Source organism: Bos grunniens, chromosome 21 (genome assembly GCF_055505025.1).
Source record: "Bos grunniens cultivar Pamir isolate PY7600 chromosome 21, Bosgru_T2T1.0, whole genome shotgun sequence".
Taxonomy (NCBI): domain Eukaryota; kingdom Metazoa; phylum Chordata; class Mammalia; order Artiodactyla; family Bovidae; genus Bos; species Bos grunniens.
In genome coordinates, this window is record NC_141185.1 from 15,734,227 (window position 1) to 15,762,198 (window position 27,972).

The 27,972-nt window shown below is 35.5% G+C and overlaps 1 protein-coding gene across 9 annotated transcripts in view; it reads right to left on the reverse strand.

The window, feature by feature from the left end:
• TOGARAM1 (TOG array regulator of axonemal microtubules 1) overlaps positions 1–27,972 on the reverse strand; it is a 78,543-nt gene that overhangs the window by 15,202 nt on the left and 35,369 nt on the right. For 4 of the 9 annotated variants that reach the window (XM_086363344.1, XM_086363337.1, XM_086363340.1 and 1 more), the window contains 8 exons: positions 27,460–27,560; positions 20,966–21,118; positions 11,756–11,854; positions 10,236–10,408; positions 9,597–9,750; positions 6,719–6,872; positions 584–689; positions 54–289 (listed from right to left, as the gene is read on the reverse strand). In XM_086363344.1, the coding sequence (XP_086219470.1) occupies positions 54–289; positions 584–689; positions 6,719–6,872; positions 9,597–9,750; positions 10,236–10,408; positions 11,756–11,854; positions 20,966–21,118; positions 27,460–27,560 (1,176 nt within the window). Of the gene's footprint in view, positions 1–53; positions 290–583; positions 690–6,718; positions 6,891–9,596; positions 9,751–10,235; positions 10,409–11,755; positions 11,855–20,965; positions 21,119–27,459; positions 27,561–27,972 lie in introns of all 9 variants that reach the window. The other 5 variants (XM_086363345.1, XM_086363341.1, XM_086363342.1 and 2 more) reach the window with 2 other exon arrangements.

A 27,972-nucleotide genomic window follows, 5' to 3' on the forward strand; every position in this document is an offset into this window, starting at 1 on the left:
TAAACAACTGCATTTTTAGTTTAAGGACATGTCCAGATTATTTTGAACATTACCTTTGTCCTCCGTTGATAAGAGAAACAACCGCACGTGCGGGAGTTACATTAGTGATCATAGCTCTTAATGCCTTGTCAACATCTTCTCTTATAAATGTATTTGATTCTCCTGACTTCTGCAACAAAACTTTTACGGTATTATCTAGTTCTTGATCCATGCTCTTTTTCAGGTGAGTAAAAAGATCACTTAAACAGACCACAGCAGCACGAGAAACTCCAGAGCGTAAATTTTTTACCTAAAAAAGATTTCCAAAATGTACACTTTGCTGAAATTCTGAAAGAAAATCAGTAATAATGACCTTAAAGCCAAATTTATTGTCAAAGCAACATGAATTAGTATGTATATTATGTCTTTAAAAGAAAAATCAACATTTTATAAATTTTTTTAAATGTTGCAAAGTAAGGCATGAGGTACTTTACATACAAGCCTACTGATTTCATTTAGTACAGTTTTTCAAGGTCAAGTAAAGATGGCATGTTTATATTTTGTTATCCAAACACTCCTTAACTCAGCTGAAAAATAAGTTTACCTCTTGAACTACTGCAAAATTTGTTTCATGCAACTTTGTGTTCAGTATTTCAGAATGAAAAGCAGCTAAACATCTAATAAAGTTCAGTCCCTCAATTTTCTTCTCCCTGTGAGAAAAAGAAACAAACAACAAAATCATGTATTAAGTGGGGCTCCACTGGAACAGGATCTCAGATTTCTTCTTCTTTTGTGAGTATGGATTATTGCCAATGAGGAGACCCTGTCTATCTTCCCTTATCATGCAGGAAGCTCAAATAAAAGATATGGAAAGTTTTATTTACTCCCATAGTTCTACTCCTGATTCAAAACACCATTCAAAACCACTGCTGACAGTCAGTTAAGCATATGCTTTGTAAATAAAAAGGAACATTTCTCCACTACTAAGCATGTCATATTCTTTTTAGAGAATAGAAAGGAATGGAATGGCAAATGTGAGGGAAGCAATGAAACGAAAATGGAAGGAGATTAAATAACTAGCCATAATTTTGTTGGTGATCCAAGAGCAGAAAAACATTTATGGTTATGTAACTCGTATTTCTTTTTCATTATCTTACCTAATGAGACAGATGAAGGGTAGGTGAATGCTAACAAGAGAGTAGATTTAAGTGGGATAGAGACATTACATTTCAAACTTGATGGTTTCCATTTTAATTATTTGAAAAATGTAAGCTGAGTTTCCTTAATTGGTAATACTGATAGTGGTTACTTTTTTAAGCATTTAAATCCCTTGAATAAGTTATGAGATAACAGGGAGAAAAGACTCAAGATTTCAAGGTGGCAAGAGTAAATCTATTTAGCAGATGCCTGGTTCAAGATTTTCATTTTTTGGATAAGCATAAAGCTGTTACAATTACCATTCAGATGCATAAACAACCAGATTCTAAACATAAATAATAGAAAGTAGAGTCAAGAGTGAGGAAGGCAGAAAAATTAAGAAAGAGTGGCTGAAATTTTTCCAAATTTGATCAAAGCTCTAAATTCTCAGATCCAAGAACAAATCCTAAACGGGATAACCACAAAAAAACACAAAATGGAACATTATTATCAAATTACTAAAAAGACTGTTAAAGGGAATATTCTTAAAAACAGCCATAGGAAAAAAGGGCAAATTACATACAGCAGAACAAAGATAACAACGATAAAAGGCTTTAGGCCAGAAATGTACAAGCCAGAAAACACTGAATACAATTTAAGTGCTAAAGAGAAACCAACAACAACCAAAAAAATCAACTTAAGAAGGAATATACAAAGCTTAAACTATACTTGGAGATTTTAAAAGCCCAGTAACTGATAGAAAAAATAAACAAGAAACCAGTAAGTATACAGGAAATTTAAGACTTTCAACCACTACCAACCAATTTGATCTTCTTAACATTGATAGAACACTACAACCAACACCAGAATGCAGACTGTTTTTTCAAGTTCATGTGAAACATTTATCTGCATCGTTCTGGTATCAGAGTACTGCTGACGGCAAAGAATGAGACAGGAAGCACACCAGCTTCTTCAATGTTCTAGAAGTTTGTGTAAAATTGATTTCTTCCTTAAATGTTTGATATAATTCATTAGTGAAACTACCCAAGCATGAAGTTTTCTTTGTGGGAAAGAAATTCAATTTCCTCAAGAGATATTAGGTAATACAGATTATCTGTATCTTTTTGAGTGAGTTTTGGTAGATTGTGTCTTTCCAAAAATCTGTCCATTTTACTAAGCTGTCAAATTTATGGGCCTAAAGCTATTTATCATATTCCTTTATTATTTATTTTTTCCCTTCATTATTTATTTAATAGCTGTATGATCAGTAGTGATATTCCTTCTCTCTTTCCTGATGTAGTAATTTGTTTCTTCTCTTTTTTTCTTCATCAGTCTGACTAAAAGGTTTACCAATTATATTTATCTTCTCCAAGAGACTGCTTTTATTTTCATTTGTATTCCCAATTGTTTGTTTTCTATTTCATTGATTTCCATTACATTCTTTATTATTTTCTTTCTTTGCTTATTTTGGGCTTCATTTGCATTTCAGTTTCAGGTGAAACCTGAGGTCACTGATATAAAACTTTTCATCTTTTATAATTATAGGGCTATAAATTCTCCTCTAATTTAGCTGTATCCCACAAATTTTGTTTCATTTTTTAATTTCATTAAATTCAAAATGCTAATTTTCCATTCTTAGAGCCATGGATGATTAGTAAGTATGATACTTAGTTTCCAAATATTTAGAGATTTTTCAGGTATTTTTCTAACTTCTAATTTAATTCCACTGTGTTCAGAGAACAAACCTTGCATAATCTGAAACCTTTTAAATTACTTGTTTTATGTTTCAGAACACAGTCTTTCTCAGTAAAGACCCTTCTGGACTTGAAAAGAATGAATTCTGTTGTTTTACCTGAAGTATTCTATAAATGTCACAGGTCAAGTTGAAATTCTTCTATATCCTTACTGATTTTCTTTCTTCTAGTTCTATCAATTAATGAGAGGATTGTTTGAGTTCCAACTATAATTGTGGATTTGTTTATTTCTCTGCAGTTCTACCAGTAGTTGCTTAATATATTCTGAAGCTCCAGTATATGATAAATAAATGTTTAGGACGGCCATGTCTTCTTGCTGAATTAACTCCCTTATCAATATAAAATGGCCCTCTTTATTCGTGATGTGATAGACAGAATTCTAAATGATTCTAATGATAAATGTCTAATGACAGTCTAAATGATAAGACAGAAGTCTAAACCTTGCTTCCTGCCCCTAGTATACATGACCTGAATAATATCCTCCCCTTAAGGGTGAATATGATGGGCTATTACTTCCCTTGATCATGTTACATTATATGGCAAAAGGGATTTTGCAAGTCTCCCTACAGTTCACCAATCCTCTGTTCATGTCTTTCCTCTAGCTTCTCTAACATAATGGATTAGAATTATAACTATAGTTAAAATAATTTCTTTGTCTAGTAATTCTATAATCTATAGCAACAGTTAGTAACAGACTGGTTCCAAATCGGGAAAGGAGGTCAAGGCTGTTTGTTGTCACCCTGCTTATTTAACTTATATGCAGAGTACATCATGTGAAATGCTGGGCTGGATGAAGCACAAGCTGGAATCAAGATTGCCAGGAGAAGTATCAATAACCTCAGATATGCAGATGATACCACATTAATGGCAGAAAGTGAAGAAGAACTAAAGAGCCTCTTGATAAAAGTGAATGAGGAGAGTGAAAAAGTTGGCTTAAAACTCAACATTCAGGAAACTAAGATCATGGCATCCAGTTCCATCACTTCATAGCAAATAGATGGGGAGACAATGGAAACAGTGACAGAATTTATTTTTGGGGGCTCCAAAATCACTGCAGATGGTGACTGCAGCCATGAAATTAAAAGATGCTTGCTCCCTGGAAGAAAAGTTATGACCAACCTAGACAGCTTATTAAAAAGCAGAGACATTACTGTACCAACAAAGATGCATCTAGTGAAAGCTATGGTTTTTCCAGTAGTCTTGTACGGATGTGAGAGTTGGACTATAAAGAAAGGTAAGAGCCAAAGAATTGATGCATTTGAATTGTGTTGTTGGAGAAGACTCTTGAGAGTCCCTTGGACTGCAAGGAGATCAAACCAGTCCTTCCTAAAGGAAATCAGTCCTGAATATTCATTGGAAGAACTGATGCTGAAACTCCAATACTCTGGAGAGTATTGGACCAAAGAACCGACTCATTGGAAAAGATCCTGATGCTGGGAAAGACTGAAGGCGGGAGAAGGGGATGACAGAGGATGAGATGGTTGGATGCCATCACCAACGTGATAGACATGAGTTTGAGTAAGCTCCACGAGTTGGTGATGAACAGGGAAGCCTGGTGTGCTGCAGTCCACGGGGTTGCAAAGAGTCAGATACTACTGAGTGACTGAACTGACCTGATACCATTTTTGGATTAGTTTCCATTGTTTTCTTTGTCTCCCCTCTCATTATGGGTTGTATTTTCCTGTCTCTTTGCATGCCTGGTAATTTGTTACCAGATGCCAGGCACTGTGAATTTTTATCTTAGATATTTTTATATTCCTATAAATATCCTTAGCTTTGTTATGAGATATAGTTATTTGGAAAGTCTGATCCTCTCAGGTCTTGCTTCTATGTTCTGTTTGGTGGAACAAAGTCAGTCTTTAGCCTAGGGTTTACGCATTACATAGATGAAGCAAAACTCTTTGGACTATTGTACAATGCCATGTAACTTGTAAGGTTTTCCACTCTGCTGGTGGGGAGAGAAAAGTATTCTTGGCCTTGTATATGCTCCAGGGATTGTTCTTTCTAACTTTTATAAGTGTTTCTTGTTCTGGCTTGACCAATACTCAGCTAAACATTCGAGAGTAATTCTCTGAAGGATCCTAGAGTTCTTTAAGAAGCTATATCCTCCTCTGGCATTCTGGCTACAAGCTCTAGCTATCTTGGCCTCCCCAAACTCCCAGTTTCATCTCCATTTCTGCTGATATGTACATGGCTTTCCCCTCCCTAAGCTATGATTTGAAAACTCTGCAGGAAGATAGCAAGGGCAGTTATAGGGATCAACTTCTTTGTTTCTTAGGGATCACTGTCTTTCACTGCCTGGTGAACAATATTCTCAAAACCACTGCTTCATGTATTTTGTATGATTTCTTTAGTTCTTTCTAATGTGAAGGCAAATCTAATACCTGTTAATCCATCTTGGCAAGAAGTGGAAGTTTAATAGTTCTACTTTAGACATATTAAATTTAAAATGTCTACTGTAATCCAAGTGGAAGTGTCAAGTAGAAGCTTACAGCTTATAAGCTTAGAGCTCAAGAAGATACCAGGAATTCAGATATGCATTTATGAGAAATCAGAGTGTGGGTGGAATTTAAAGCTATGAAGCTGAATGAGATCATTTAAGAAAGGGATTGGCAAACTATGACTCACTGACCAAATCTGGCCCCATCAGAGTTTTCTTCTATAAGTCAAATTTTTATAAGTAAAGTTCATTTAAGCACAGCCATCCCCATTTGTTTTCATAATGTCCAAGGCTGATTTTTATTATGACAGCAACGTTGAGTAGCTGCAACAGAGACATGTGGCCTGCAAAGTCTAAAATATTTTACTGTCTGGCTCTTTATAGGAAAAGATTGCCAGCCTGGATCCTTGAAATGAATGTAAATAGAGAATGTCAGTGGATTAAATTCTGGAGCACTCCTCAATACTGAAATCAAACAGAACACCAATAAGCACTAAGTACTGAAGCAGGAAAAGAACCAAGATAAGCTCACACATAGTATCAAAGACCCAATGCAGTCAAAAGAAAAATTAATTAATTAAAAAAAAGGGGGGGAGTGTCAACTGTATTACAAATGATGCTGAGAGGCTAAGTATGATGACAGTAAGTGACTAGTGTAGATTTAGCAAATGGTTATTTTTGCAGTTTTAGTGAAGCTAAGTGACGGTTGAGGAGGGGAGGGTTGAAAGTCAATTAAAGAAGGCTGAGAAGAGAACAAGAGGTGAAAAAGTAGACAAATGAACTTGCATTTTTAAGGTCTTTTGCTAACAAGTGAGGAGAAAAGAAATGTGAAAATGTGAAGAAGGTGTGCAGTTTAGGAAGGATTTTTAAAAAGAAGAAATATCATGGCACATTTTTATGCTGATGAATATGATCGAGGACAAAAAGCAAAACTGATGATGAGGTGCACACAGAGGATGAAGACAGACTGAAGGAACACAGGAGGAAATGGGACAGAGCAGCCAGTACATGCTCCAGCTGAAGCAAGTGGATGCCACTGTCTTTCTGTTTGCCTTGATTTACTGGCGGGGCTGGCTGGGTAGCTATGCAGCCGTGGCAGAAACAGAGTAAGTATTCTCAAGACTTCTGTAGAATATATTTCACAGAGAAACACTTGGAGAAACGATGAGATTTGTACTTAATACCGAAAGCTTAACAAAGCTAAACTATATCCTTATAATACATGTCATAAGTGTTAATATAGCACTCTATGAGGCCCAGAGTTCAGCTATTAATTATAAGTTGGGAAAAACCCAGACTGCCTAAGAAAGAACGTAAGTAATCATTTCTACGACTATTATAATAGGAAATGTGTCAATTTATAAAAAATAATTTCAGCAAACTTTTGGGACAGGGATGGTTAACTCACCAATCCTCATCAGCTAAAAGCCTCAGAGCTTCTGTCAGTGCTACTTCGGGTTTGGAAAATGGCCGTAGTTCTGATGAATCCATTATTTCTGGACTATGAGTGACAGAGGGCATCCTTTCTTTATACTGTGGAATGGCTCCAGGAGATGCTTCATCTAAAACAAAGAAACATACTAAATAAAGTGTAAACTCACTCTGATACAAAGGGGTACAAATAGTACTCTGACCATGGAGTCTATAAATATTTCTTATAGAAACTTATATTAGATTGTTGTTGTTGTCATTTAGTCGCTAAGTTGTGTCTGACTCTTTTGAGATCTCATGGACTATAACCCGCCAGGCTCCTCTGTTCCATGGGGTCTTCCAGGCAAGAACACTAGAGTGGGTTGACATTTCCTTCTACCGGGGATATCTTCCTGACCCAGGGATCGAACCCTGCATTGCAGGTGGATTCTTTACTGCTGAGCCAGTGGGGAAGCCCCAACTATTAGTTCAGTCTCCAACAAAACTGTAATACCTGATATCAAAATTATTTAAAAACTTATTTTTTATAAATAAAACTATTAAATTACATTACTATAAATGTTTAAGTGGTTTTGCAGTCATGAGTCATACAACAAAGTTTGGCCTTAAGAGCTATCAATAAAAGTTGATAAGAAGAATATGATCCCATTTTGTAAAAAAAAAAAGTGGATGCATACCTAATTTACCATATAACTGATAACAGAAATAAAGCTTCATAACAACTGTGTATAAATTACAAGTTTTGCTATTGGTATAGCATTAAGGTATACTAAAAATCCTAAGATCATATGTAGTAGCATGATCAATGGTTCTTCCACAATCAAACATTTACCACCCATTTTCCAGATATAAGGCATTGTGCTAGATACTGAGGAAGTAAGTGCCCAGGGCAATGCCTACCACAAAGGCACTGAGCACTGTAAGACACATGTAGTGAGGGTGTCAGAAAGAAAAAAAATCAAAAAGATAAAATAGGATGTGTAATGGCTTTTGTAAGTGGGTAGAGATTAGTTATTTTTTCATGTTAAGAGTTTTTTTTGGCTACACTACATGGCATATGGGATCTTAGTTCTCTGACCAGGGATTGAACCTGCATACCCATCATTGGAAGCACTGATTCTTAACCACTGGACCACCAGGGAAGTCCCTAAAGAGATATTTAAATACTTCATATTCAGGTCAGATCAGATCAGTCGCTCAGTCATGTCCGACTCTTTGCGACCCCATGAATCGCAGCACTCCAGGCCTCCCTGTCCGTCACCAACTCCCGGAGTTCACTCAGACTCACGTCCATCGAGTCAGTGATGCCATCCAGCCATCTCATCCTCTGTCGTCCCCTTCTCCTCCTGCCCCCAATCCCTCCCAGCATCAGAGTCTTGTTGTGACAAATGCTTTACAAACTTTACATTTAATTCTCTCAATAAAGGTGTGATATGTATTCTCATTATCTCCAATTTGCAGCCAAAAATATAACTGAGTTTTACAGAGGCTAAGAAATGTATTCAAGGTCTCAATGCTAATAATGAGTGGCAAAGGTAGGATTTTCATCTAGGCCTACAATTGCTCTTGATTTTATATAAAGAGGTCTAAGAAAGAATTTGTGCTTTCCAAACTTTATCACACACCAGATAAGAAGATGCATCCCAAAAGATGAATATATTATTTTGGATTACTGTAGTGATAAATGAGTACCAATTTTTGTTTGAGTAAATCATATCTGAAGAAAATTACATGACAATTAATGAATATAATAAGTAGACCTCAATAATTTTTTTGATAGTTCAGATGCACCCTCATTAGATTTCATAAATAAGATTTGTATGTATTAAAAAAAAAAAAAACCTTTGGAATTTTATAACCCAGGAAGAACAGCAAATTCAAAACAGCATCACTAACTATCATTTATTGAACTCCTGCCTGCATTGTGCTAAATGCTTCATTTATATCATCTCACTTGATTCATTTGACAACCCTATGTGATGGTTATTATTATTATCCTGTATTACAGGTGAAAAAACTGTTGCTAAAGTTTTAAGGACTCCCTCTCTATACCTATTTTACTTTCATTCTCAAGTGAGAATAATTCATTAGGAAGGGATGCGTATATAGTACCAAATTATCAACCTCGGCATTATATGACAATTTCTATTGTTTTTACCTGGAAAAAAAGAGAAACAAAACAAAACAAATATTACTCTGGAAACAGAGGTGTACAGAACATCAATCTAAAGCAGTGTTGGCGAGGCTAGGGGCTTTGTTTTCTTAAACTCCCTTTCTTGCAGACTGATACTTTCATAAAATACAATAAAAGTATTATGACAACAGTCTCTAAAAGGTTGTTCTCACTTTCTGTATTTATCTTGTAAGCATACTCTTCTGTTCAAATAATATAAGGGTAACTTCAGGGAAGCACTCTCCTTATACTTCTTAGAAATAAAACCTGTAAAGCCTACATTATAGGTGAAAAATCACAAAATTAGTTGATGTCTCTAGAATGAATATGCAACAATTTGTGGTTTGTTACTATTTATATTATTTGTTACATTTATACTTCCATTCCTACTTTGAACTATTGGCTTAGATAAGAAGTTTTGTGGATTTTTCTCCCCCTAGATTTTATGACAGTAATAGTGAAATTATTTGAGAATGCTGAAAATTCAAATTTCAAATAATTATATATTATATATAACTATTACATATAGTTAATTATATTTTACTGAGTCATTCAAATTTCAGTATGATAGTTCAACATATTCCACTATTAGTCATGTATCACCCTCAGTTAAACCTCAGTACAGTAGTTTTTGAGTATTATGAGTTAAATAAAATCACACCAAATGTTAAATTCCACTTACTTTGAGGTGCCATTTTTTCATTTCCTGTATATTTCATTCGTTCCCAGGGATTCTGTTCCTTCCTTTCAGAATCTTTAATGTCAAAAAGTTCTTTTTCCTCTTTTCTCTTTTGTCTCATCTTGTCATAAGTAGATTTTGAAATAGAAACTTTAATCTGCATGAAAAAGTTGAAATATCTCTAATTATTTAGAAAGTCTGACACTTAACTATCTTCATCTTAGGCAACTGTAAGCTATACAAAATGAATTATACATTTCTTAGTCCTTATTTCAGTAATTCTAAAATTGAATAGAATTACATAGTACCAACTGCGAACTAAATTTGTGCCTAAAGATACTAGTTTGTTACTCCTTGACGATATCCTGGAAAATTGTCAAATATATACATGCACACATATATATGTATATAAAGTACATGTAGAATATAAAGTACATTAGATACTTTACACCAGAATAACAATATATTTGGTGGAAAAGGAGAATAATCTATCATTTACATGATTAAGGTTCAAGAATTTCAATATCATTGAGATTTAAAAAATTATAATCAAAGCACTTTTATCACCCCAAATCTGATATACACAAAATAATGATGTATCATAAGCTTGAATTTATCCTAATAATTAAGAAATAACCTTACATCTTTTTCATTCTCAGAATCAATATATGATGGAATACTCTGCTGAACTGCTCTTCCATAAATGCCTGATGGTGGTTCAGTATTTTTAACTGAAAACGAAACCCCATTTTCCACAGAAGTTATCACTGATTGACTGCAGGTTGCTGGTGCTGGAATTGGATTTCCAAATACCCCTGAAAGCAACCAACCATCAAACACTGTCATTATTTATGTGATGTTATTCTGGACAACAAAATTTTAAGACAAGGTTTTAAAAGAAGTAAACAATATAATTAATAAGAAAAACATGTTAAATAATCACGAAATACAAAAACACCTATCAAATGATAATATAATAACAAGAAATTTCATGATGTCAAATGAGAACTGCATATTTGCATATTGTAAGTTCTGAGTTCACATGAATGAAAGGTTAGGTAAGCGAGTGTTTAAAATGGTTTCAAAGAGCAAGGATTTGAGCTGGGACTGGAAGACATAGAATAATTTGAGTAGACAAGTGAGGAAGGCAGGGAGAACATCCTATGAGATAAAGATGTTCATAAGCAGAGCTGAACAAGTAGAAAGCATGTTTGTGGAGTGATGTTTGGGCACAAGGCAAATAGAGAAAATAAGCTTATAAGGGGAGGTTGAAGTCAATCTGAGGAGGATCTAAAATTAACCTAATGATATCAGCAAAGAAGTCAGGAAAGCTTTCTAAGCATTTCATTCTATTTACCAAAAATAAGATGTACACCCTCAACATCTATCATCATATTCTAGTTTTGCAATTAAAAAAGAATCTAGTTGGGCTGTGTTAATGGACTAGATGGAGAAATCTTTTTACAATGTAAATAGGTATTTAATCATCACATTGTATACTTTAAATGTCTTACAATTTTATTCGTCAATTATAACTCAATCAAGTTGGGGGAAAAATGATAATTTTAAAGGATATTTGCAAACAAGTTGTTCAAAGGTTTCTCAACATACCTGAAATATATAACAGATACTAATTAAGATTTGTCTAGTCTTTGCATGAGATGTTATAGAATTATATTAATTTATATTGATTACTAAGTCAATCAAAAAGGACTACAATTTGAATTTGAACTGCAATAAAATTGTTTAAGCTATCCTAGAAGTGGAGAAGGAAATGGCAACCCACTCCAGTATTCTTGCCTGGAGAATCCCAGGGACGGGGGAGCCTGGTGGGCTGCCGTCTGTGGAGTTGCACAGAGTCGGACACTACTGAAGCGACTTAGCAGCAGTAGCAGCAGCAGAAGTATCTTATAAAGTGCCTAAACTGTACCTGTCACATAATACATCTCTCTGAAAATTACTGACATAAATTTACCATTGTTTCATTAGAGGATAGAAATGTGGTGCTAAGTATTCACTTTTAATTCTTTCAATTTAACAATTTTTTCAAAAAGAAAGTTCTATTCAACACCTGAAGCACACTCTTCTCTATTCTTTATTGATATGCTTTGCTTATACATGAAGAAAACATACAATTAAAAAGCTAAATAATTTTAAAATACCTTTTCCAACAACTACTACTGAGTCTTCTGATAAGGTATTTGTAGACATGAAGTCAAAACTGGAAACTTGGTGGAAATTTGATGATGACCCTGTAGATGCTAAAGAAACAAACAAACAAAAAAGCATTAAAAAATACATACTTATGTAGTATTTCAGGATATCATGACATGGTTTTTTAAAACTGAAAATTAATTTCATACAAAGAATTTACAATTTATATATTTACACATTAATTCAATAAATACTTAGAATACTTGGTTTGTTCAGTGTATATTCTTGTGTCCTTTGTCATAGATTAATTGACTGCAGGTTTGTGGGTTTATTTTTGAGCTCTGTGTTCTGTTCCATTGATCTATATATCTGCTTTTGTGCCAATACCAAGCTGTTTGATTACTGTAACTTTGCAGTATTGTTTGAAGTCTGAAAGGAATACGCCTCCAGCTTTTTTCTTTTTCCTCAGTATTGCTTTGGCAATTCTGGGTGTTTGTGGTTCCATATACATGTTATTATTTGTTCTAGTTCTGTGAAATTTATCATGGTTATATTGATAGGGATCACATTAAATCTGTATAGTTTGTTTTGGGCAGTATAACAATATTAAATCTTGAAATCAAAGAGCAAACGATATCTTTCCATTTCTTAAAATCATCTTCAATTTCCTTTATCAATGTTTTATTGTCTTCAGTGTATAGGTCTTTCACTCTTGTGGTTAAGTTTAGTCCTAGATATTTTATTTAATATTTGGATGTGATTTTTTTTTTTTACTTTCTGGTATTTGGTTTTAAGTATAAAGAAATGAAGAAGGATACTCTTGTATCCTGCTACCTTGCTGAATTCACTTATTAGTTCTAATAGTTTTTGTGTGGAGTTTTTAAGGATCTGTATATAGAGTATCTGGAGAAGGCAATGGCAACCCACTCAAGTACTCTTGCCTGGAAAATCCCATGGACGGAGGAGTCTGGTAGGCTGCCATCTATGGGGTCACACAGAGTCAGACACAACTGAAGCGATTTAGCAGCAGCAGCAGCATATAGAGTATCATATTATCTACAAATAGTGACAGCTTTACATCCTCCCTTCTGATTTGGATATCTTTTATTACTTTTTCTTGTCTGACTGCTGTGGCTAGAGCTTCCAAAGCTACACTGAGTAGAAGTGGTGAGAGCAGGCATCCTTGCCTTGTTCCTGAATTTAGCAGGAAGGCATTCAGCATTTCACCACTGAGTATTATGTTGGCTGTGGGTTTGTTGTAAATTGCTTTTGAGATTCATTCCCTCTGTACCTATTACAGGGCTTCCCTGGTGGCCCAGACAGTAAAAAAAGAACCCAGGAGACCTGGGTTCAATCCCTGGATAGGGAAGATCTTCTGGAGAGGGGAATGGCTACCCACTCCACTATTTTGCCTGGAGAATCCCATGGACAGAGAAGCCTGGCAGGCTGCAGTACATGGTGTTGCAGAGTTGGACACGGCTGAGTGACTAACACTTACTTACCTATACCCACTTTGGTGAGAAGTCTCTTTTTTTTAAATAATGGATGTTGAATTTTATCAAATGCTTTTTCTGCATCTATTGAAATGATAATTTCTGTCTCTTCTTTTGATGATGTGGTATATATCACATTGATTTGATTAGGTATAATAAACTGTCCTTGAGACCCTAGAGTGAATCCAACTCGATCATGTTTTTTGATCCTTTTTATGTACTGTATTGGATTCAGTTTGCTAATATTTTATTGAGGATTTTTACATCTATATTTATCAAACATATCGACACATAATTTTCTTTCTTCTTTTTTTTGGTAATTATCCTTGGTTTTGATATCAGGATGATGGTGGCTTTTAGAATGAATTTGGGAGTGTTCCCTTCTCTTCAGTCTTTTGGAATAATTTGAGCATAGGTGTGCAGTCTTTGTATGTTTGGTGGAGTTCCTCAGTGAGACCATCTGGTCCTAGACTTTTGTTTGTAGGGAGTTTTTCAAAATAGATGTTCGATTTCACTTTTAGTAATTGGTTTGTTCAAATATCTGTTTCTTCTTGATTCAATTTTGGCAGACTGCATATTTCTAAAAACTTGTCTAATTTGTTGGCATATAAATCTTTATAGTATGAGTTTTTGTATTTCTGTGGAATCAGTTGTTATTTGTCTTTACTTTCTTATGTTGTTTTTTGGGTCCTATCTCTTTTCTTCTTGAACTTGGCTAGAGGTTACTAAATTTTATTTTTTTTTAAAAAAGGGGGGCTCTTGATTTTATTGATCTCCGCAGTTTTTTATCTCATTTATTTATTCTCTGACATATATTTATTTCCTTCCTTCTGCTGAGTTTGGGTCTCATTTGTCCTTCTTCTAGGTCTTTTAGGTGGGAGGTTTTTTGAGATTTTTCTTCTTTCTTAAGGCCTGTGTCACTATAAACTTCCCTCTTAGAAAAGTTTTTGCTGCATCCCATAGATTCTCATTGTCATTTGTCTTGAGGTGTTTTCTGATTTCCTCTTTGATTTCAATGATGACCCACTGTTTTTTAGTAATATGTGGTTTAGTATCCAAGTGGTTTTTTTTCTTCTTCTTATTTTCTTTCTGTGGCTGATTTCTAGCTTCATACTGTTGTGCTCAGAAAAGATACTAGAAATAATTTCTATCCTCTTAACTTTGTTAAGGTTTGTTTTGTGACCTAGTATGTGGTCTACTGCAGAGAACATTCCACGGGCACTTGAAAAAAAAATGTGATTCTGGGGTTTTTGGATGTAGTGCCCTATAGATATTAATTAAATCCACCTGATCTATTGTATCATTTATGATCTCTGTTTCTTTATTGATTTTCTGTCTGGAAGATCTGTCCATTGGTTTCAGTGGGGTTTAAAGTTGCCTACTATTATTGTAATCCTCTCAATTTCTCCCTTCATGTTTTTAGTATTCATTTTATATATTTAGGTGCTCCTATACTGGATGCACATGTTAATAAATGTAATATCCTCTTCCCATATTTATCCCTTTGTCATGATAAAATGTTCTCTTTATGGACTTTGTTTTTAAGTCAATTTGTCTGATATAATTATCACTACTCCCATTTTCTTGCTACTTCCATTTGCATGATATATCTTTTTCCATCCCCGCACTTTCAATCTCTGTGTGTCCTTTATCCTAAGATGATTCTCTTGTAGGTAGCCTATTATAGGTTCTTGTGGGTTTTTTTTTTTTTTAATCCAATCTGCCACTCTGTTTTTTGATTAGAGCATTTAGTCCACAGACATTTAAAGTAATATTAGTAGGTATGTCAGTTCAGTTCAGTTCAGTTGCTCAGTTGTGTCCGACTCTTTGCGACCACATGAATCGCAGCACGCCAGGCCTCCCTGTCCATCACCAACTCCTGGAGTTCACTCAGACTCACGTCCATCGAGTCAGTGATGCCATCCAGCCATCTCATCCTCTGTCATCCCCTTCTCCTCCTGCCCCCAATCCCTCCCAGCATCAGAGTCTTTTCCAATGAGTCAACTCTTCGCATGAGGTGGCCAAAGTACTAGAGTTTCAGCTTTAGCATCAGTCCTTCCAAAGAAATCCCAGGGCTGATCTCCTTCAGAATGGACTGGTTGGATCTCCTTGCAGTACAAGGGACTCTCAAGAGTCTTCTCCAACACCACAGTTCAAAAGCATCAATTCTTCAGCACTCAGCCTTCTTCACAGTCTAACTCTCACATCCATACATGACCACAGGAAAAACCATAGCCTTGACTAGATGAACCTTTGTTGGCAAAGTAATGTCTCTGCTTTTGAATATGCTATCTAGGTTGGTCATAACTTTCCTTCCAAGGAGTAAGCGAATGTACACACTGCCATTTGAAAACTTGCCTCCCAGATGATTTTGCATTTTTTCTTTTTGTATTTCCTTTTAGAGTTTGATGATTTTCTTCTATATTATGCTAGAGTTCCTTTCTTTTTTGGTTTTGTGAGTCTACTGTATATTTTAGATTTGTGTGACAATTTTGCTGGGTAGAGTATCCTATGTTGCAGGTTTTTCTCCCTTTCAGGACTTTGAATATACAATGCCATCCCCTTGTGGCCTGCAAAATTTATGCAAAAAATCAGGTGATAGCCTTATGGGGGTTCCCCTGTAACTGACTCTTTGACTCTTTTCCTCTTGCTGTCTTTAGAATCTTTTCTTTTTCTATGTTAATTATGATATGCCTTTGTGTGGGTGTTTAGATTCATTTTGTTTAGGACCCTCTGTACTTCCTGTACCTGGGTATCTGTTTCCTTCTCTATGTTTGAGAAGTTTTCAGTCTCTTCAGCAAGTGATGTTGGGAAAGCTGGACAGTTACACGTAAATCAATGAAATTAGAATACTACTTCACACCATACACAAAAATAAACCTTGTAAGACCTAAATATCAAGGCACCATGAAACTCCTAGAAGAAAACATAGACAAAAAATTCTCAGACATAAATTGTATCAATGTCTTCTTAGATCATTCTCCAAAGGCAAAAGGAACAGAAGCAAAGATAAACAAATTAGACCTACCCAAACTTATAAGCTTTGGCAGAGTGAAGGAAACTGCTGTATAAACAAAACAAAAAGACCACCTATGGACTTGGAAAAAATATTTGTCAATGATGTGACTGAGAAGGGCTTACTTTATAAAATATGCAAAATAGCACATACAACTCAATAACCAAAAAACTGAACAACCCAATCAAAAGTGAGCAGAAGACCTAAATAGACATTTCTTCAAAGAAGACATACAGATGGCCAACAGGCATGTGAAAAGAATAAACTAGGAGTACAGGATTAACATATACACACTACTATACATAAAATAGATAAGCAACAAGGATTTACACAGGGAACTATATTCAATATCTTGTATTAATAATAACCTATAAGGAAAATTAACCTGAACTGCTGCTGCTAAGTCACTTCAGTAGTGTCCGACTCTGTGCGACCCCATAGACAGCAGCCCACCAGGCTCCCCCATCCCTGCGATTCTCCAGGCAAGAACACTGGAGTGGGTTCCCATTTCCTTCTCCAAGCATGAAAGTGAAAAGTTAAGTGAAGTCACTCAGTCGTGTCTGACTCTTCGCAACCCCATGGACTGCAGCCCACCAGGCTCCCTCGTCCACGGGATTTTCCAGGCAAGAGTACTGGAGTGGGGAGCCATTGCCTTCTCCGAACTACATCTCTCTATACATACATACATGAAACTGAATCACTTTGCTATATATTTGAAACTAATACAATATTGTAAATCAACTATACCACAATTTTAAAAAAATGAAATCTAGTTCAGACTAGGCACTGGACAGAAAAGAAAACTTTCTTTACTTAAGGAGTTCATACATATCAGAATTAAGAGCTTTGAAGACGTTAGAAAATAATCATAGCACAATAATCAAACAAAAAGAGGATAACCTTGAAGGAAAGCTTCTCACCCCTGGGAACAGATCAAGTCAATCTCACAGCAATCTGTACTTTCCTAGATTAACTTCTACCTCAGTTTATGATAATTTATTTAATTATCCTTTCTCCTACTAGACTGTAAGCTCTATGGGGATAGGACTCATGTCTAGCTTTGATTATCATTCTTTTCCAGAGACCATTTGTACAGTGCTTGGCACACAGCAGGTGCTCAATAAATATGTTAAATTACAAGACAAAAAAATGAAAGCAAAATACAATTAATTTAGGGTCAATTGACAGAAACATCTGGTAGCCCCAGAAAGTGTTCAGTGACACAGAAACAAATCTCAGTAAACGGAACAATTTGCTCCACAACAGTTAACAAACATAAAATCTATACATTAACTATTAAGAGGTGATTGATAATTAAACAAATCTCATGGGAGGAAATACATAAAGACTAGACCTAGGTAGTTTAATTTCATTTATAAGAAACACCGACATAACACCATTTTTTTTTCCACTGCATCACTCGCATGTAAGATCTTAGTAAGATCTTAGTTTCCCGACCAGGGATCAATCAAACCTCTGCCCCCTGCATTGGAAGCATGGAGTTTTAATCACTGGACCACCAGGGAAGTCTGACATAGCATCATTTTTAATATTACTTTCACTTTTTACCCTATATTTTATTTAAAGCAAAGAATTATTGAAAGAAATATTGCTCAAATCTCAATTCTAAAATAAAGATGCTTAAAAGATTCTTTGCATATGAACTATCCTTTTTTGTTGTTGTTATTTCTGCCCCATTTATTCAAATAGAGAAAGAGAAAATATTGTTATAGAATCTAGTTTGTTAGCAACAAACATCCATCTTAATCACTTTCTTAAATCGTTAATTGAAGTTCAAGGTTATTATGCTAGAAAATGGTCACATTCAAAAGGACAATCAGCAGAGGAGAGAAAGAAGAGGAGGTTTGGAGAGCTAGTTCTAAAAAAGTCTGAGGTTTCTTTCTTGCAAAAGAAATCCATTCACATCTGTCACTCATCACCAATATTTCTCCTGAGAGTCTTTTTATTCCTTTTAACATTGCACTCAATATTTACTTTAACCTGATTATTTGAGGATGCAGGTTTTACATGATTATTAGTTTTGGCTGGCTCATCATCACTCCATTCATTTGATATGTGGCTTCCCAGGTGGCTCAGTGGTAAAGGCCAGTGCAGGAGACACAAGAGATGCAGGTTCAATCCCTGGGTCAGGAAGATCCTCTAAAGTAGGAAAGGGCAAACCCCCCTGACAGAGGAGCCTGGTAGATTACAGTCCATGGGGTCACAAAGAGTCAGACATCACTGAGTGCACACATACACATGCACCATTATATACAAAGCATAATACAGATATAAAGATGCCTATATCTTATCTTATACTACTCCAGACCAGAAGCATGTGGAAAGCTTTATAAAGAAATGGATTTTAGCCAGTTTCAAAAAGCAGATATGGACTTCCCTAGTGATACAGTAGGTAAGAATTCACCTGCCAATGTAAGGGACATGGGTTCGATCCCTGGTTGGGAAGATTTCACATGCCATGGAGCAACTAAGCCACATCTAAGCAACTAAGTACCACAACTATTAAGCCCAAGTTCTAGGGCCTGCGAGCCGCAATTACTAAGCCAAACAGTAGCAACTACTAAGCCTGAACACAACAACTCCTGAAGTCCATGCACTGAGAGCCTGTGCTCTGAAACGAGAAGCCACCACTATGAGAAGTCTGCGTACTGCTAGGAGGAGAAGCACAACTAAAGAAAGCCTGTGCATAGCAATGAAGACACAGTGCAACCACAAATAAATAAATAATGCCAGAGGACAGGGCATGAATAGAGGTATAGTAAGAGGTAACGCTTCCCTGGTGGCTCAGATGGTAAGGCGTCTGCCTACAATGCGGGAGACCTGGGTTCTGTCCCTGGTTTAGAAAGATCTCCTGGAGAAGGAAATGGAAACACACTACAGTATTCTTGCCTGGAAAATCCCATGGACAGAAGAGCCTGGTAGGCTACAGTCCATGGGGTCCAAAGAGTTGGACATGACTGAGTGAGTTCACTTTCACTTTCAAGAGGTAACGCAAGAAAGGTAATAAGCTGAGGCAAAATTATTAAGTGTATGAAAAAATGATGCTACAGAGTTGGAAATTTATTCTGTGAAAACCACTAAAGGTTTTGAGCAAGGAAGAGATGATTAGAAAGATAATTCTGGAAGAGTATGTACACTGAATTGAAAAGAAATGAAAATAAGAGACAAAATGTCTTATCAGAAGGCTACTGTAATTACCAGGGAAGAAGTTACCCAGGTTAAACTGAAAAGAACTGGTAGGATTGGTCACTGCCTGAAGGGTAAAGAGAAGTAGAAAAGATGACTCTAAAGTTTTAAGTCTCCATAACTGGGAAAATGATAATGCCACTAATAAAAACAGATTAAAAAAAAGGAAGAGGAATAAGTCTAGAAAGGAAGATAAGTTTGGTTTTGAATATGTTTATTCTTGTTGACCAGATAGATCTAGTAGATGTTTGGTTTAGAGTTGGAAGTGTAAGTTTGATGGAATTTTCTGTAGTAGAATTAACTGTTGATCAAAGATATCAATATTTTTATGATCCAAAAGAAAAAAAAAAGCCATTGGCAGTAAAAAAATATATTCAGCAATTATTTGAAAACAATGAAATTATATTTCCTTTAGGAAGAAAAATATTTTTGTATTTGGTTTTTCTTATATAAAAAATAAAAAATATAAATAAATACGAAAAAACCCTGTCATCCTCTTTTGTATTAATAAAAACAATGGGCAAATGATCTTTCTCACAAAGAACAGATACTATGGATTATCTTACAGATTAAATTTTTAGAAATTTACCAAAACAAAAACAACAAAAAAACAAGAAAAAGTGTCTAAAATCAAGTTCACTCTTACTCAATTTGCATTAGTTCCACAAAAAGTATACATAAACTAAAATGCCTGACTACCTGGACATTTATGACTTAAGAGGACCAGAGACAACAAAAGTTGACCTTATTATAAAAGCTGCTACACACAAAAAAACGACAGTTCCTTACATTTACTGGTGGGCGGCAATGCTGAAATACAGGTGACTTCTATTCACTCTATTTACATATTTATGCCCTTCAAAATTGGGCTTCCCTGAGGGCTCAAAATTATTGCCTCTTACTCTGAGGAAAAAATGGTAAAAGCAGCTGTAACAGGTTCTCTGGGGGGTGGGGGCGGGGGGGGGGGCGGAAAAAAGAGCAGTCATAGAAGTGCTGCTTGCTATTAAGTTTAAAAAAAAAAGAAAGAAAGAAAAAAAGGGTACATTGTTAACAATGGTTTGTGATAACAAAAAAACTTTCCAGGTTCTACCACAGGAAAATTATAATCCTGTTTCCACAGTTTTACGCCACCGTTACAACATAAGTAGGCATCTGGGAATCATTTGTTCATGTGACTTCTCCACCCCATTTTAAAGCGGCACACGTACAGAGAGTGTGTCTGTATGTGTATGTGGGTAAAGGTCAGCAAGGACTCCCTAGATTTAACCTCTCGGGTAACAGGTTCCCTGGATTAACTCCTGGGACATAAGCATATATTAACATGTAAACTATGTATTCTATTTGGCAGAATTATTTTGACAACCACACATCAGAAGGGTAAGAAGAAAAGTCTCAAAACTGAGAAATATCAGTTAGTTTTTCTTTATTGGCATGTTAATGGAAGATATGAAATTCAAAGACACTCAGTCCTAAAAATGAACTTGTGATTGAAATGTACTAACCTTTCGTATGCTTATAATGTCTTGGTTGTTCCTTATTTTGTATTTTTAAAGCACTAGGTGAAATGTCATGTGACCTATCCTCTTCAAAGTCACCACATCCAAACCCATAGTTCATACGATGACCAATTATGCTTACACTGGATGTTGTAGTCCCTATAAAATAAAATACATAATACAACTTATCTGAATGATGTAGGTAACACCATAGGGAAATATGGATCTCTTCTCTATCTTGGCTCCTAACGTTTTAGAAAGGTTTCAATAATACTAGAAATTGTAACATTATACTATTTTTTTAAGTTTTACTTTCTTTTAAATATTGTAACATTTTTTACTTTACTAGCAGATCAGAACATGTATATGCTATACTATCTTATTTTATAAAACAGGCTTTAGAATGACAATGAACCTGGACTGGTGACTCGTTTCATATATGATATCATACATGTTTCAATGCCATTCTCCCAAATCTCCCCACCCTCTCCCTCTCCCACAGAGTCCGTAAGACTGATCTATACATCAGTGTCTCTTTTGGAGGGTTCAGGATGGGGAACACAGGTATACCTGTGGCAGATTCATTTCGATATTTGGCAAAACTAATACAATATTGTAAAGTTTAAAAATAAAATAAAATTAATTAAAAAAAATAAATTAAAAAAATAAAAAATAAAATGACAATGAAATAAAAAATTCAATGAATGAAAGAGGTAAACAATCATGTTTTAAAAATATGATAGCCATTTAATGCTTAAATGAAATTTTACACTTTGCAGCACAACAAAATTGTTTAAAATCTAGAATGTTTAACCTATGTCCTGAGAAAGGGCTCCATTTCTATTTTCCATTTCTCTCTTTTCTCGCACTCTCATGATCTAGCTTGTGGGGCAGTAAACTATGTCGTAAACGAGCTCAGAATCTGGACTCATGCTTCACGGCTTTAAATCATAGTACTGCCACTTCAACTATACAGAAAACGGGCAAGACACTTAACTGTATTTGTACAATGGGGATAAAAGTATTAAAGTAGCTCTTTCAGAACCTTTCTGAGGATTTTATGAAGAAAATGTAAAGGGCTTATCACAGAGACTAGCGTATGGTAAATATCCAAATGTTACATTCCCATTTAAAAATAAAGCAAATCAAACCCTTAATGTAGGCCTCCTTTTAATAAATACTTAAAATTTTAATCTACACGTAAATGTTTAAACTGAACATTCTATACTAATACTTCGCAGTTGGTAAGACCACAAAACTATAAAGTGGAAAATCCAAGGCAATATATATTTGAGTCACCATCCATTTTTTTTTTTCTTTTTTTTCTATTTTTTTTTCTTTTTTTCTATTTTTTTTCTTTTCTTTTTTTTTTTCTCACCATCCATTTTTATGTATATCTACTATGTAAACCATTAAGTAATAATAATAAAATATAATTTAATACCATTGATGGTATTTTAATAAAAACAGAACAGTGGGGAGAGGACACAGCTGGTGGCAGTTAGGCTAAAGAGTATTGCAGAGTAAAGGGCACTAGTCAGATTCACTGATGAAGATTTTTAAAATATCTGATATTAAATGATACAGATCTTCTGGAAGCAACATGGATAGTCTTCTAAATTCTTCTTGGTTTTGATAGTTAACTCATAAAGTAAGCCTCATAAAGATACTGGCTTTGGATGGGAATGCTTTCTACTACTAGTTGATAACAAAAGCTACAGGAAAATAAGTTTACTGTAACATTCATTAGGAACTTTAGCACAATGTGCTACAATAGGGCAGTGGTGTAATCAATGTGAAAATCTTTATTGGAGATGCTGTAGTATAGACAGATTAGATTTACAATTCTGACATGATTATTTTTATCTTCAGGTAGCTCTTATTCTAAGCATTATCATTTTTATGTCTCACCAATTAAGCAATAAATTGTACAAATGACTTGCTTACTAAAACCAACACAAAACCTATCCTAAAAAAAAAAAAAATGTAAATCCAAATTAATAAAATCCTAAACCACCAAAACTTAACACTTTGGAAGCATATTAAATTTAACCAAGAATTTCTCATAATAAATTTAATAACAGTATTTTCAAAATTTGATCTGAGAAATACCTAACAAATAAGTTAAAAATATGTATTTCCAACCCCAAAGATTGATTCAGTATGTATAAGGTGAGGCCCCAGAATCTATATGTTATATGCATTCCTCATGATTCCTAGTAGTAGGCAAGCTTGAAAAACACTATTAGACAAGTTTGGGAAACACTGAACATTGCATACAGAAGCGTACATTATTATAAGACCTATCACTCCACTAAAATTTAAATGACTCACAAGCTGATACAACTAGGGTTAGTTGCTGTTCAGTCACTCAGTCCTGTCTGATTCTTTGCAACTCCATGGACGGTAGCACTCCAGGCTTCCCTGTCCTTCCCCATCTCCCAGAGTTTGCTCAAACTCATGTCCATTGCTTCAATGATGCCATCCAACTATCTCATCCTCTGTCACCCACTTCTCCTCTCACACTCAATCTTTCCCACCATCAGGGTCTTTTATAATGAGTCAGCTCTTCATATCAGATGGCCAAAGTACTAGAGTTTCAGCTTGAGCATCTGTCCTTCTAAGGAATATTCAGGGTTGATGATTGACTGGTTTGATCTCCTTGCTATCCAAGGGGCTCTCAAGAGTCTTCTCCAGCACCATAGTTCAAAAGCATCAATTCTTAGCATTTAGCCTTCTCTATGGCCCAACTCTCACATTAATTCCAAGGATATTCTTCCAAAGTAGGTTCCATTTTATAAACTGGATACAACCTAGCAAAAAATATGTCTTCAAACTAATAAATAATTTCTTAGGATGATCAGCCTTAAAAAAGAACTAAAGACTAAGTTTATGTATTATATTAATATTTCTTTGGGTCTTTTCCTTTAGGAGAACAAATACTTACCAAGTGCCCACTATGTAGTAGGTGCCTTTTGTATGTTACACACTTAGACCTTCACTACCCTTCTCAAGGTTTGCATCACCAAATGAGGAAATTGAGTTTCTAAGCAATTAAGTAACTTCCACAGAACATGCATATGATTATTAAATATCAAACTGAGATTCCAGTTGGGTTCTCTCAGACTCCAAAGTACATAGGCATTGTCTTCCTGTCCTTAGTAGAATAACTATCTCTTCGTCTAACACATAAGGTTTGTGGAAGACAGTTTACCAGGTATATGTGGTTGAGCTCAGCATTTATAATTTATGACAGGTCCTTGGAGATAATCAGGCGTAAATAATTTCTGAGAATCAAGAATCTGAGAGTCCAAAAAAGTAAAATAATTGTAATACCACTATAAAAATGTCAGTGTAAGTGTAATGACATTGCAAAAGAGGTAATATGAATTTTATCTGTGAATTGGGAAGGCATCCCAGAGAAAGCAACTTGAGTTGTTTTCAAAGTAGCCTGGTGTATGGTATGGATTTCAGATTTCATCCAGAAGAATCAGCATGTACAACTAAGAGATAGGAAATGGTACTGAATGTGGTCTGAGTTAAATGGATCACAAGATACAAAGCAAAAAGGAAAATGAGGCTAGAGAGGTTTGCATGGACCAGATTACAGAAGAATCCTCTGAATAAATTTACATTGGGCAATATAGTCAATTTTGCATTATGGGGAATGGACTGTAAGTGAACGAAACCAAAGCTGGAGAGAAATGTTAGGTGGCTAAGTAAAAAATGTTTAAGAGTGATAGTGGGAATTAAAAAGAGATGAAGCTAAGACACAATTAGGAGGAAGAAATTTAAAATCGTAGCAAACAATTAGATACACACACAACTTTTAAAGAAAGTACTTATAAGTTAAAGTAGCCTTAAGGTTATAGGACTTTTACACTGAGATCATGTGAAAATAAACAGCATATCCTAAACCTGTTGTTGTTGTTCAGTCCCTAAGTTGTATCCAGCTCTTTGTGACCCCATGGGCTGCAGCATGCCAGGCTTCCCTGTCCTTCACTGTCTCCCTGAATTTGCTCAAACTCATGTCCAGTGGTGCCATCCCACCATCTTATCCTATGTTGTCCCCTTCTCCTCCTGCTCTCAATCTTTCCCAACAACGGGGTTTTCCCAATAAGTCAGTTCTTCACATCAGGTGACGTACTGGAGTTTCAGCTTCAGCATCAGTCCTTCCAATGAATATTCAGGACTGATTTCCTTTAGGATTGACTGGTTGGATCTCCTTGCAGTCCAAGGGACTGTCAAGAGTATTCTCCAGCACCACAGTTTGAAAGCATGAATTCTTTGGCATTCACCTTTCTTTATAGTCCAACTCTTAACATCTGTACACGACTACTGGAAAAACCACAGCTTTAACTATATGGACCATTGTCGGCAAAGTGATGTCTTTCCTTTTTCATACACTATCTAGGTTTGTTATAGCTTTCTTTCCAAGGAGCAAGTGTCTTTTAATTTCATGGCTGCAGTTTCCACCTGCAGTGATTTTGGAGCCCAAGAAAATAAAATCTGTTTCTACTTTTTTCCCATCTATTTGCTATGAAGTGATGGGACCAGATGCCATGATCTTATTTTTTTAAATGTTGAGTTTTAAGCCAGCTATCTCACTCTCCTCTTTCACTTTCATCAAGAGACTCTTTAGTTCCTCTTCACTTTCTGCCATTAGAGGTGTATCATCTGCATATCTGAGGTTGTTGATATTTCTCCTGGCAATCTTGATTCCAGCTTGAAATTCATTCAGCTTGGCATTTTGCACGATTTACTCTGCATATAATTTAAACAAGCAGAGTGACAATATTCAGCTTTGGCATACTCCTTTCCAAATTTCAAACCAGTCTGCTGTCCCATGTCCAGTTCTAACTGTTGCTTCTTGACCTGCATAAAGGTTTCTCAGAAGACAGGTCAGGTGGTCTGGTATTTCCATCTCTTTTAAGAATTTTCCACAGTTTGTTGTGATTCACAAGGTCAAAGCTTTAGCATAGTCAATGAAACAGAAGTAGATACTTCTCTGGAATTCCCTTGCTTTTTCTATGATCCAATGGATATTAGCAATTTGATCTCTGGTTCCTCTGCCTTTTCTAAATCCAGCTTGTACATCTGGAAGTTCACAGTTTATATACTGCTGAAGCTTAGCTTGAAGGATTTTGAGCATTACCTTGCTAGTATGTTAAATAAGCACAATTGTACAGTAGTTTGAGCATTCTTTGGCATTGGCTTTCTTTGAGATTGGAAAGAAAACTGACCTCTTCCAGCCTTGTGGCCACTGCTGAATTTTCCAAATTTGCTGGCATATTGAGTACAGCACTTTAGCAGCAGCATCTTTTAGGATTTGAAACAGCTCAGCTAGAATTCCATCACCTCTACTAGCTTTGTGCATAGTGATGCTTCCTAAGGCCCAGGTGACTTCACACTCCAAGATGTCTGGCTCTAGGTGAGTGAACACACCATTGTCGTTATCCAGGTCACTAAGAGTTTTTTTGTATGGTTCTCCTGTGTATTTTTGCCACCTCTTCTTAATAGTTTCTGTCTCTGTTTGGTCCTTGCCATTTCTGTCCTTTATCAGGCCCATCTTTGTATGAAATGTTCCCCTGGTATCTCCAATTTTACTGAAGAGATCTCTAGTCTTTCCTTTCCTCTAGTCTTTCCTATTGATTTCCTCTATTTCTATGCATTGTTCACTTAAGAAAGCTTTGTTCTCTCTCCTTGCTACCCTCTAGAACTTTGCATTCAGGTGGGTCTATCTTTCCCTTTCTCCTTTGCCTTTTGCTTCTCTTCTTTTCTCAGCTATGTGTAAGGCCTCCTCAGACAACCGCTTTGCCTTCTTGCACTTCTTTCTCTTTGGGATGGTATTGGTCACTGCCTCCTGTACAATGTTACAAACTTCTGACCGTAGTTCTTCAGGAACTCTGTCTACCAGATCTAATCCTTGTCACAATTAATTCATAATTCAATAGTTTTACAAATCATAAAGAAGACCACATATAGATTCCATCCTAAAGGGATGAGAATCCAAATACTTTTCTAATTTGTTACCAATAACAGAATCTATTTTCTAGGAACTGATGTTATAAATTAGTGACTCCCAGGTTGGTCTGTAAAATGTTTACACAAGATACACTAGTTAAATACTATTTTTAAAAGAAACTGTGTTGTTTGGTTCCCTGGTGGTTTCTAAACTATGCTGAACATTAGAATCACCTAGAGAGTTTTCAAAAACTTTGATGTCCAGGTCGCATTCTGTATCAATTAAATCAAAATGTCCTGGCATAGGAGCCAGCATGGGTAACTTATAGACTTAAAGGAGGGATCAATTACACAGGTATTCCAGAAAGAATACAGTATTTATTCTTGCCACAATGACCTTTTAAGGAGTTAAAAGATGATTAGTCTTAATTGGTAATTGTAAAACTTCTAAATCTAAAATGCATTTGCCATCAGTCCATCACTTTTTTATCATCTAAAAATCTGTAAATCGTATTTATGACAGAGTCATAGAATACCTGTACTGGGGCTGTGTTCAGCTACCTGAGAGTTCTTATTCTTCGCTGAAGAAAGTCTTGTTGGACAAGGTTTTGATCCAAAAGTTGGAAATATGTCTGACCTACAATGAAACAAGATAATTTCAATAAATATTGAAGATCCAAAACTATTAACATTCTTATATAAAATATTCTCTATACTTTAATTAACTTACTAGACTTAGATAATAAGGCAGCAAAAAGTATGAAAAAATAAGGCTAAGGATATTTCTTATTGGTATTCCTAGTTCACCTTTTGAACTTCCAACCTCTTCAACATATCAGTTCAGTTCAGTTCATTCAGTTCAGATGAGTTGCATCTGACTCTTTGCAGTCCCATGGGCTGCAGCACACCAGGCTTCCCTGTCCATCACCACTCCCAGAGCTTGCTCAAACTCATGTCCATAGAGTTGGTGATGCCATCCAACCATCTCATCCTCTGTCATCCCCTTCTCCTCCTGCCTTCAATTTTTCCCAGCATCAAAGTCTTTTCCA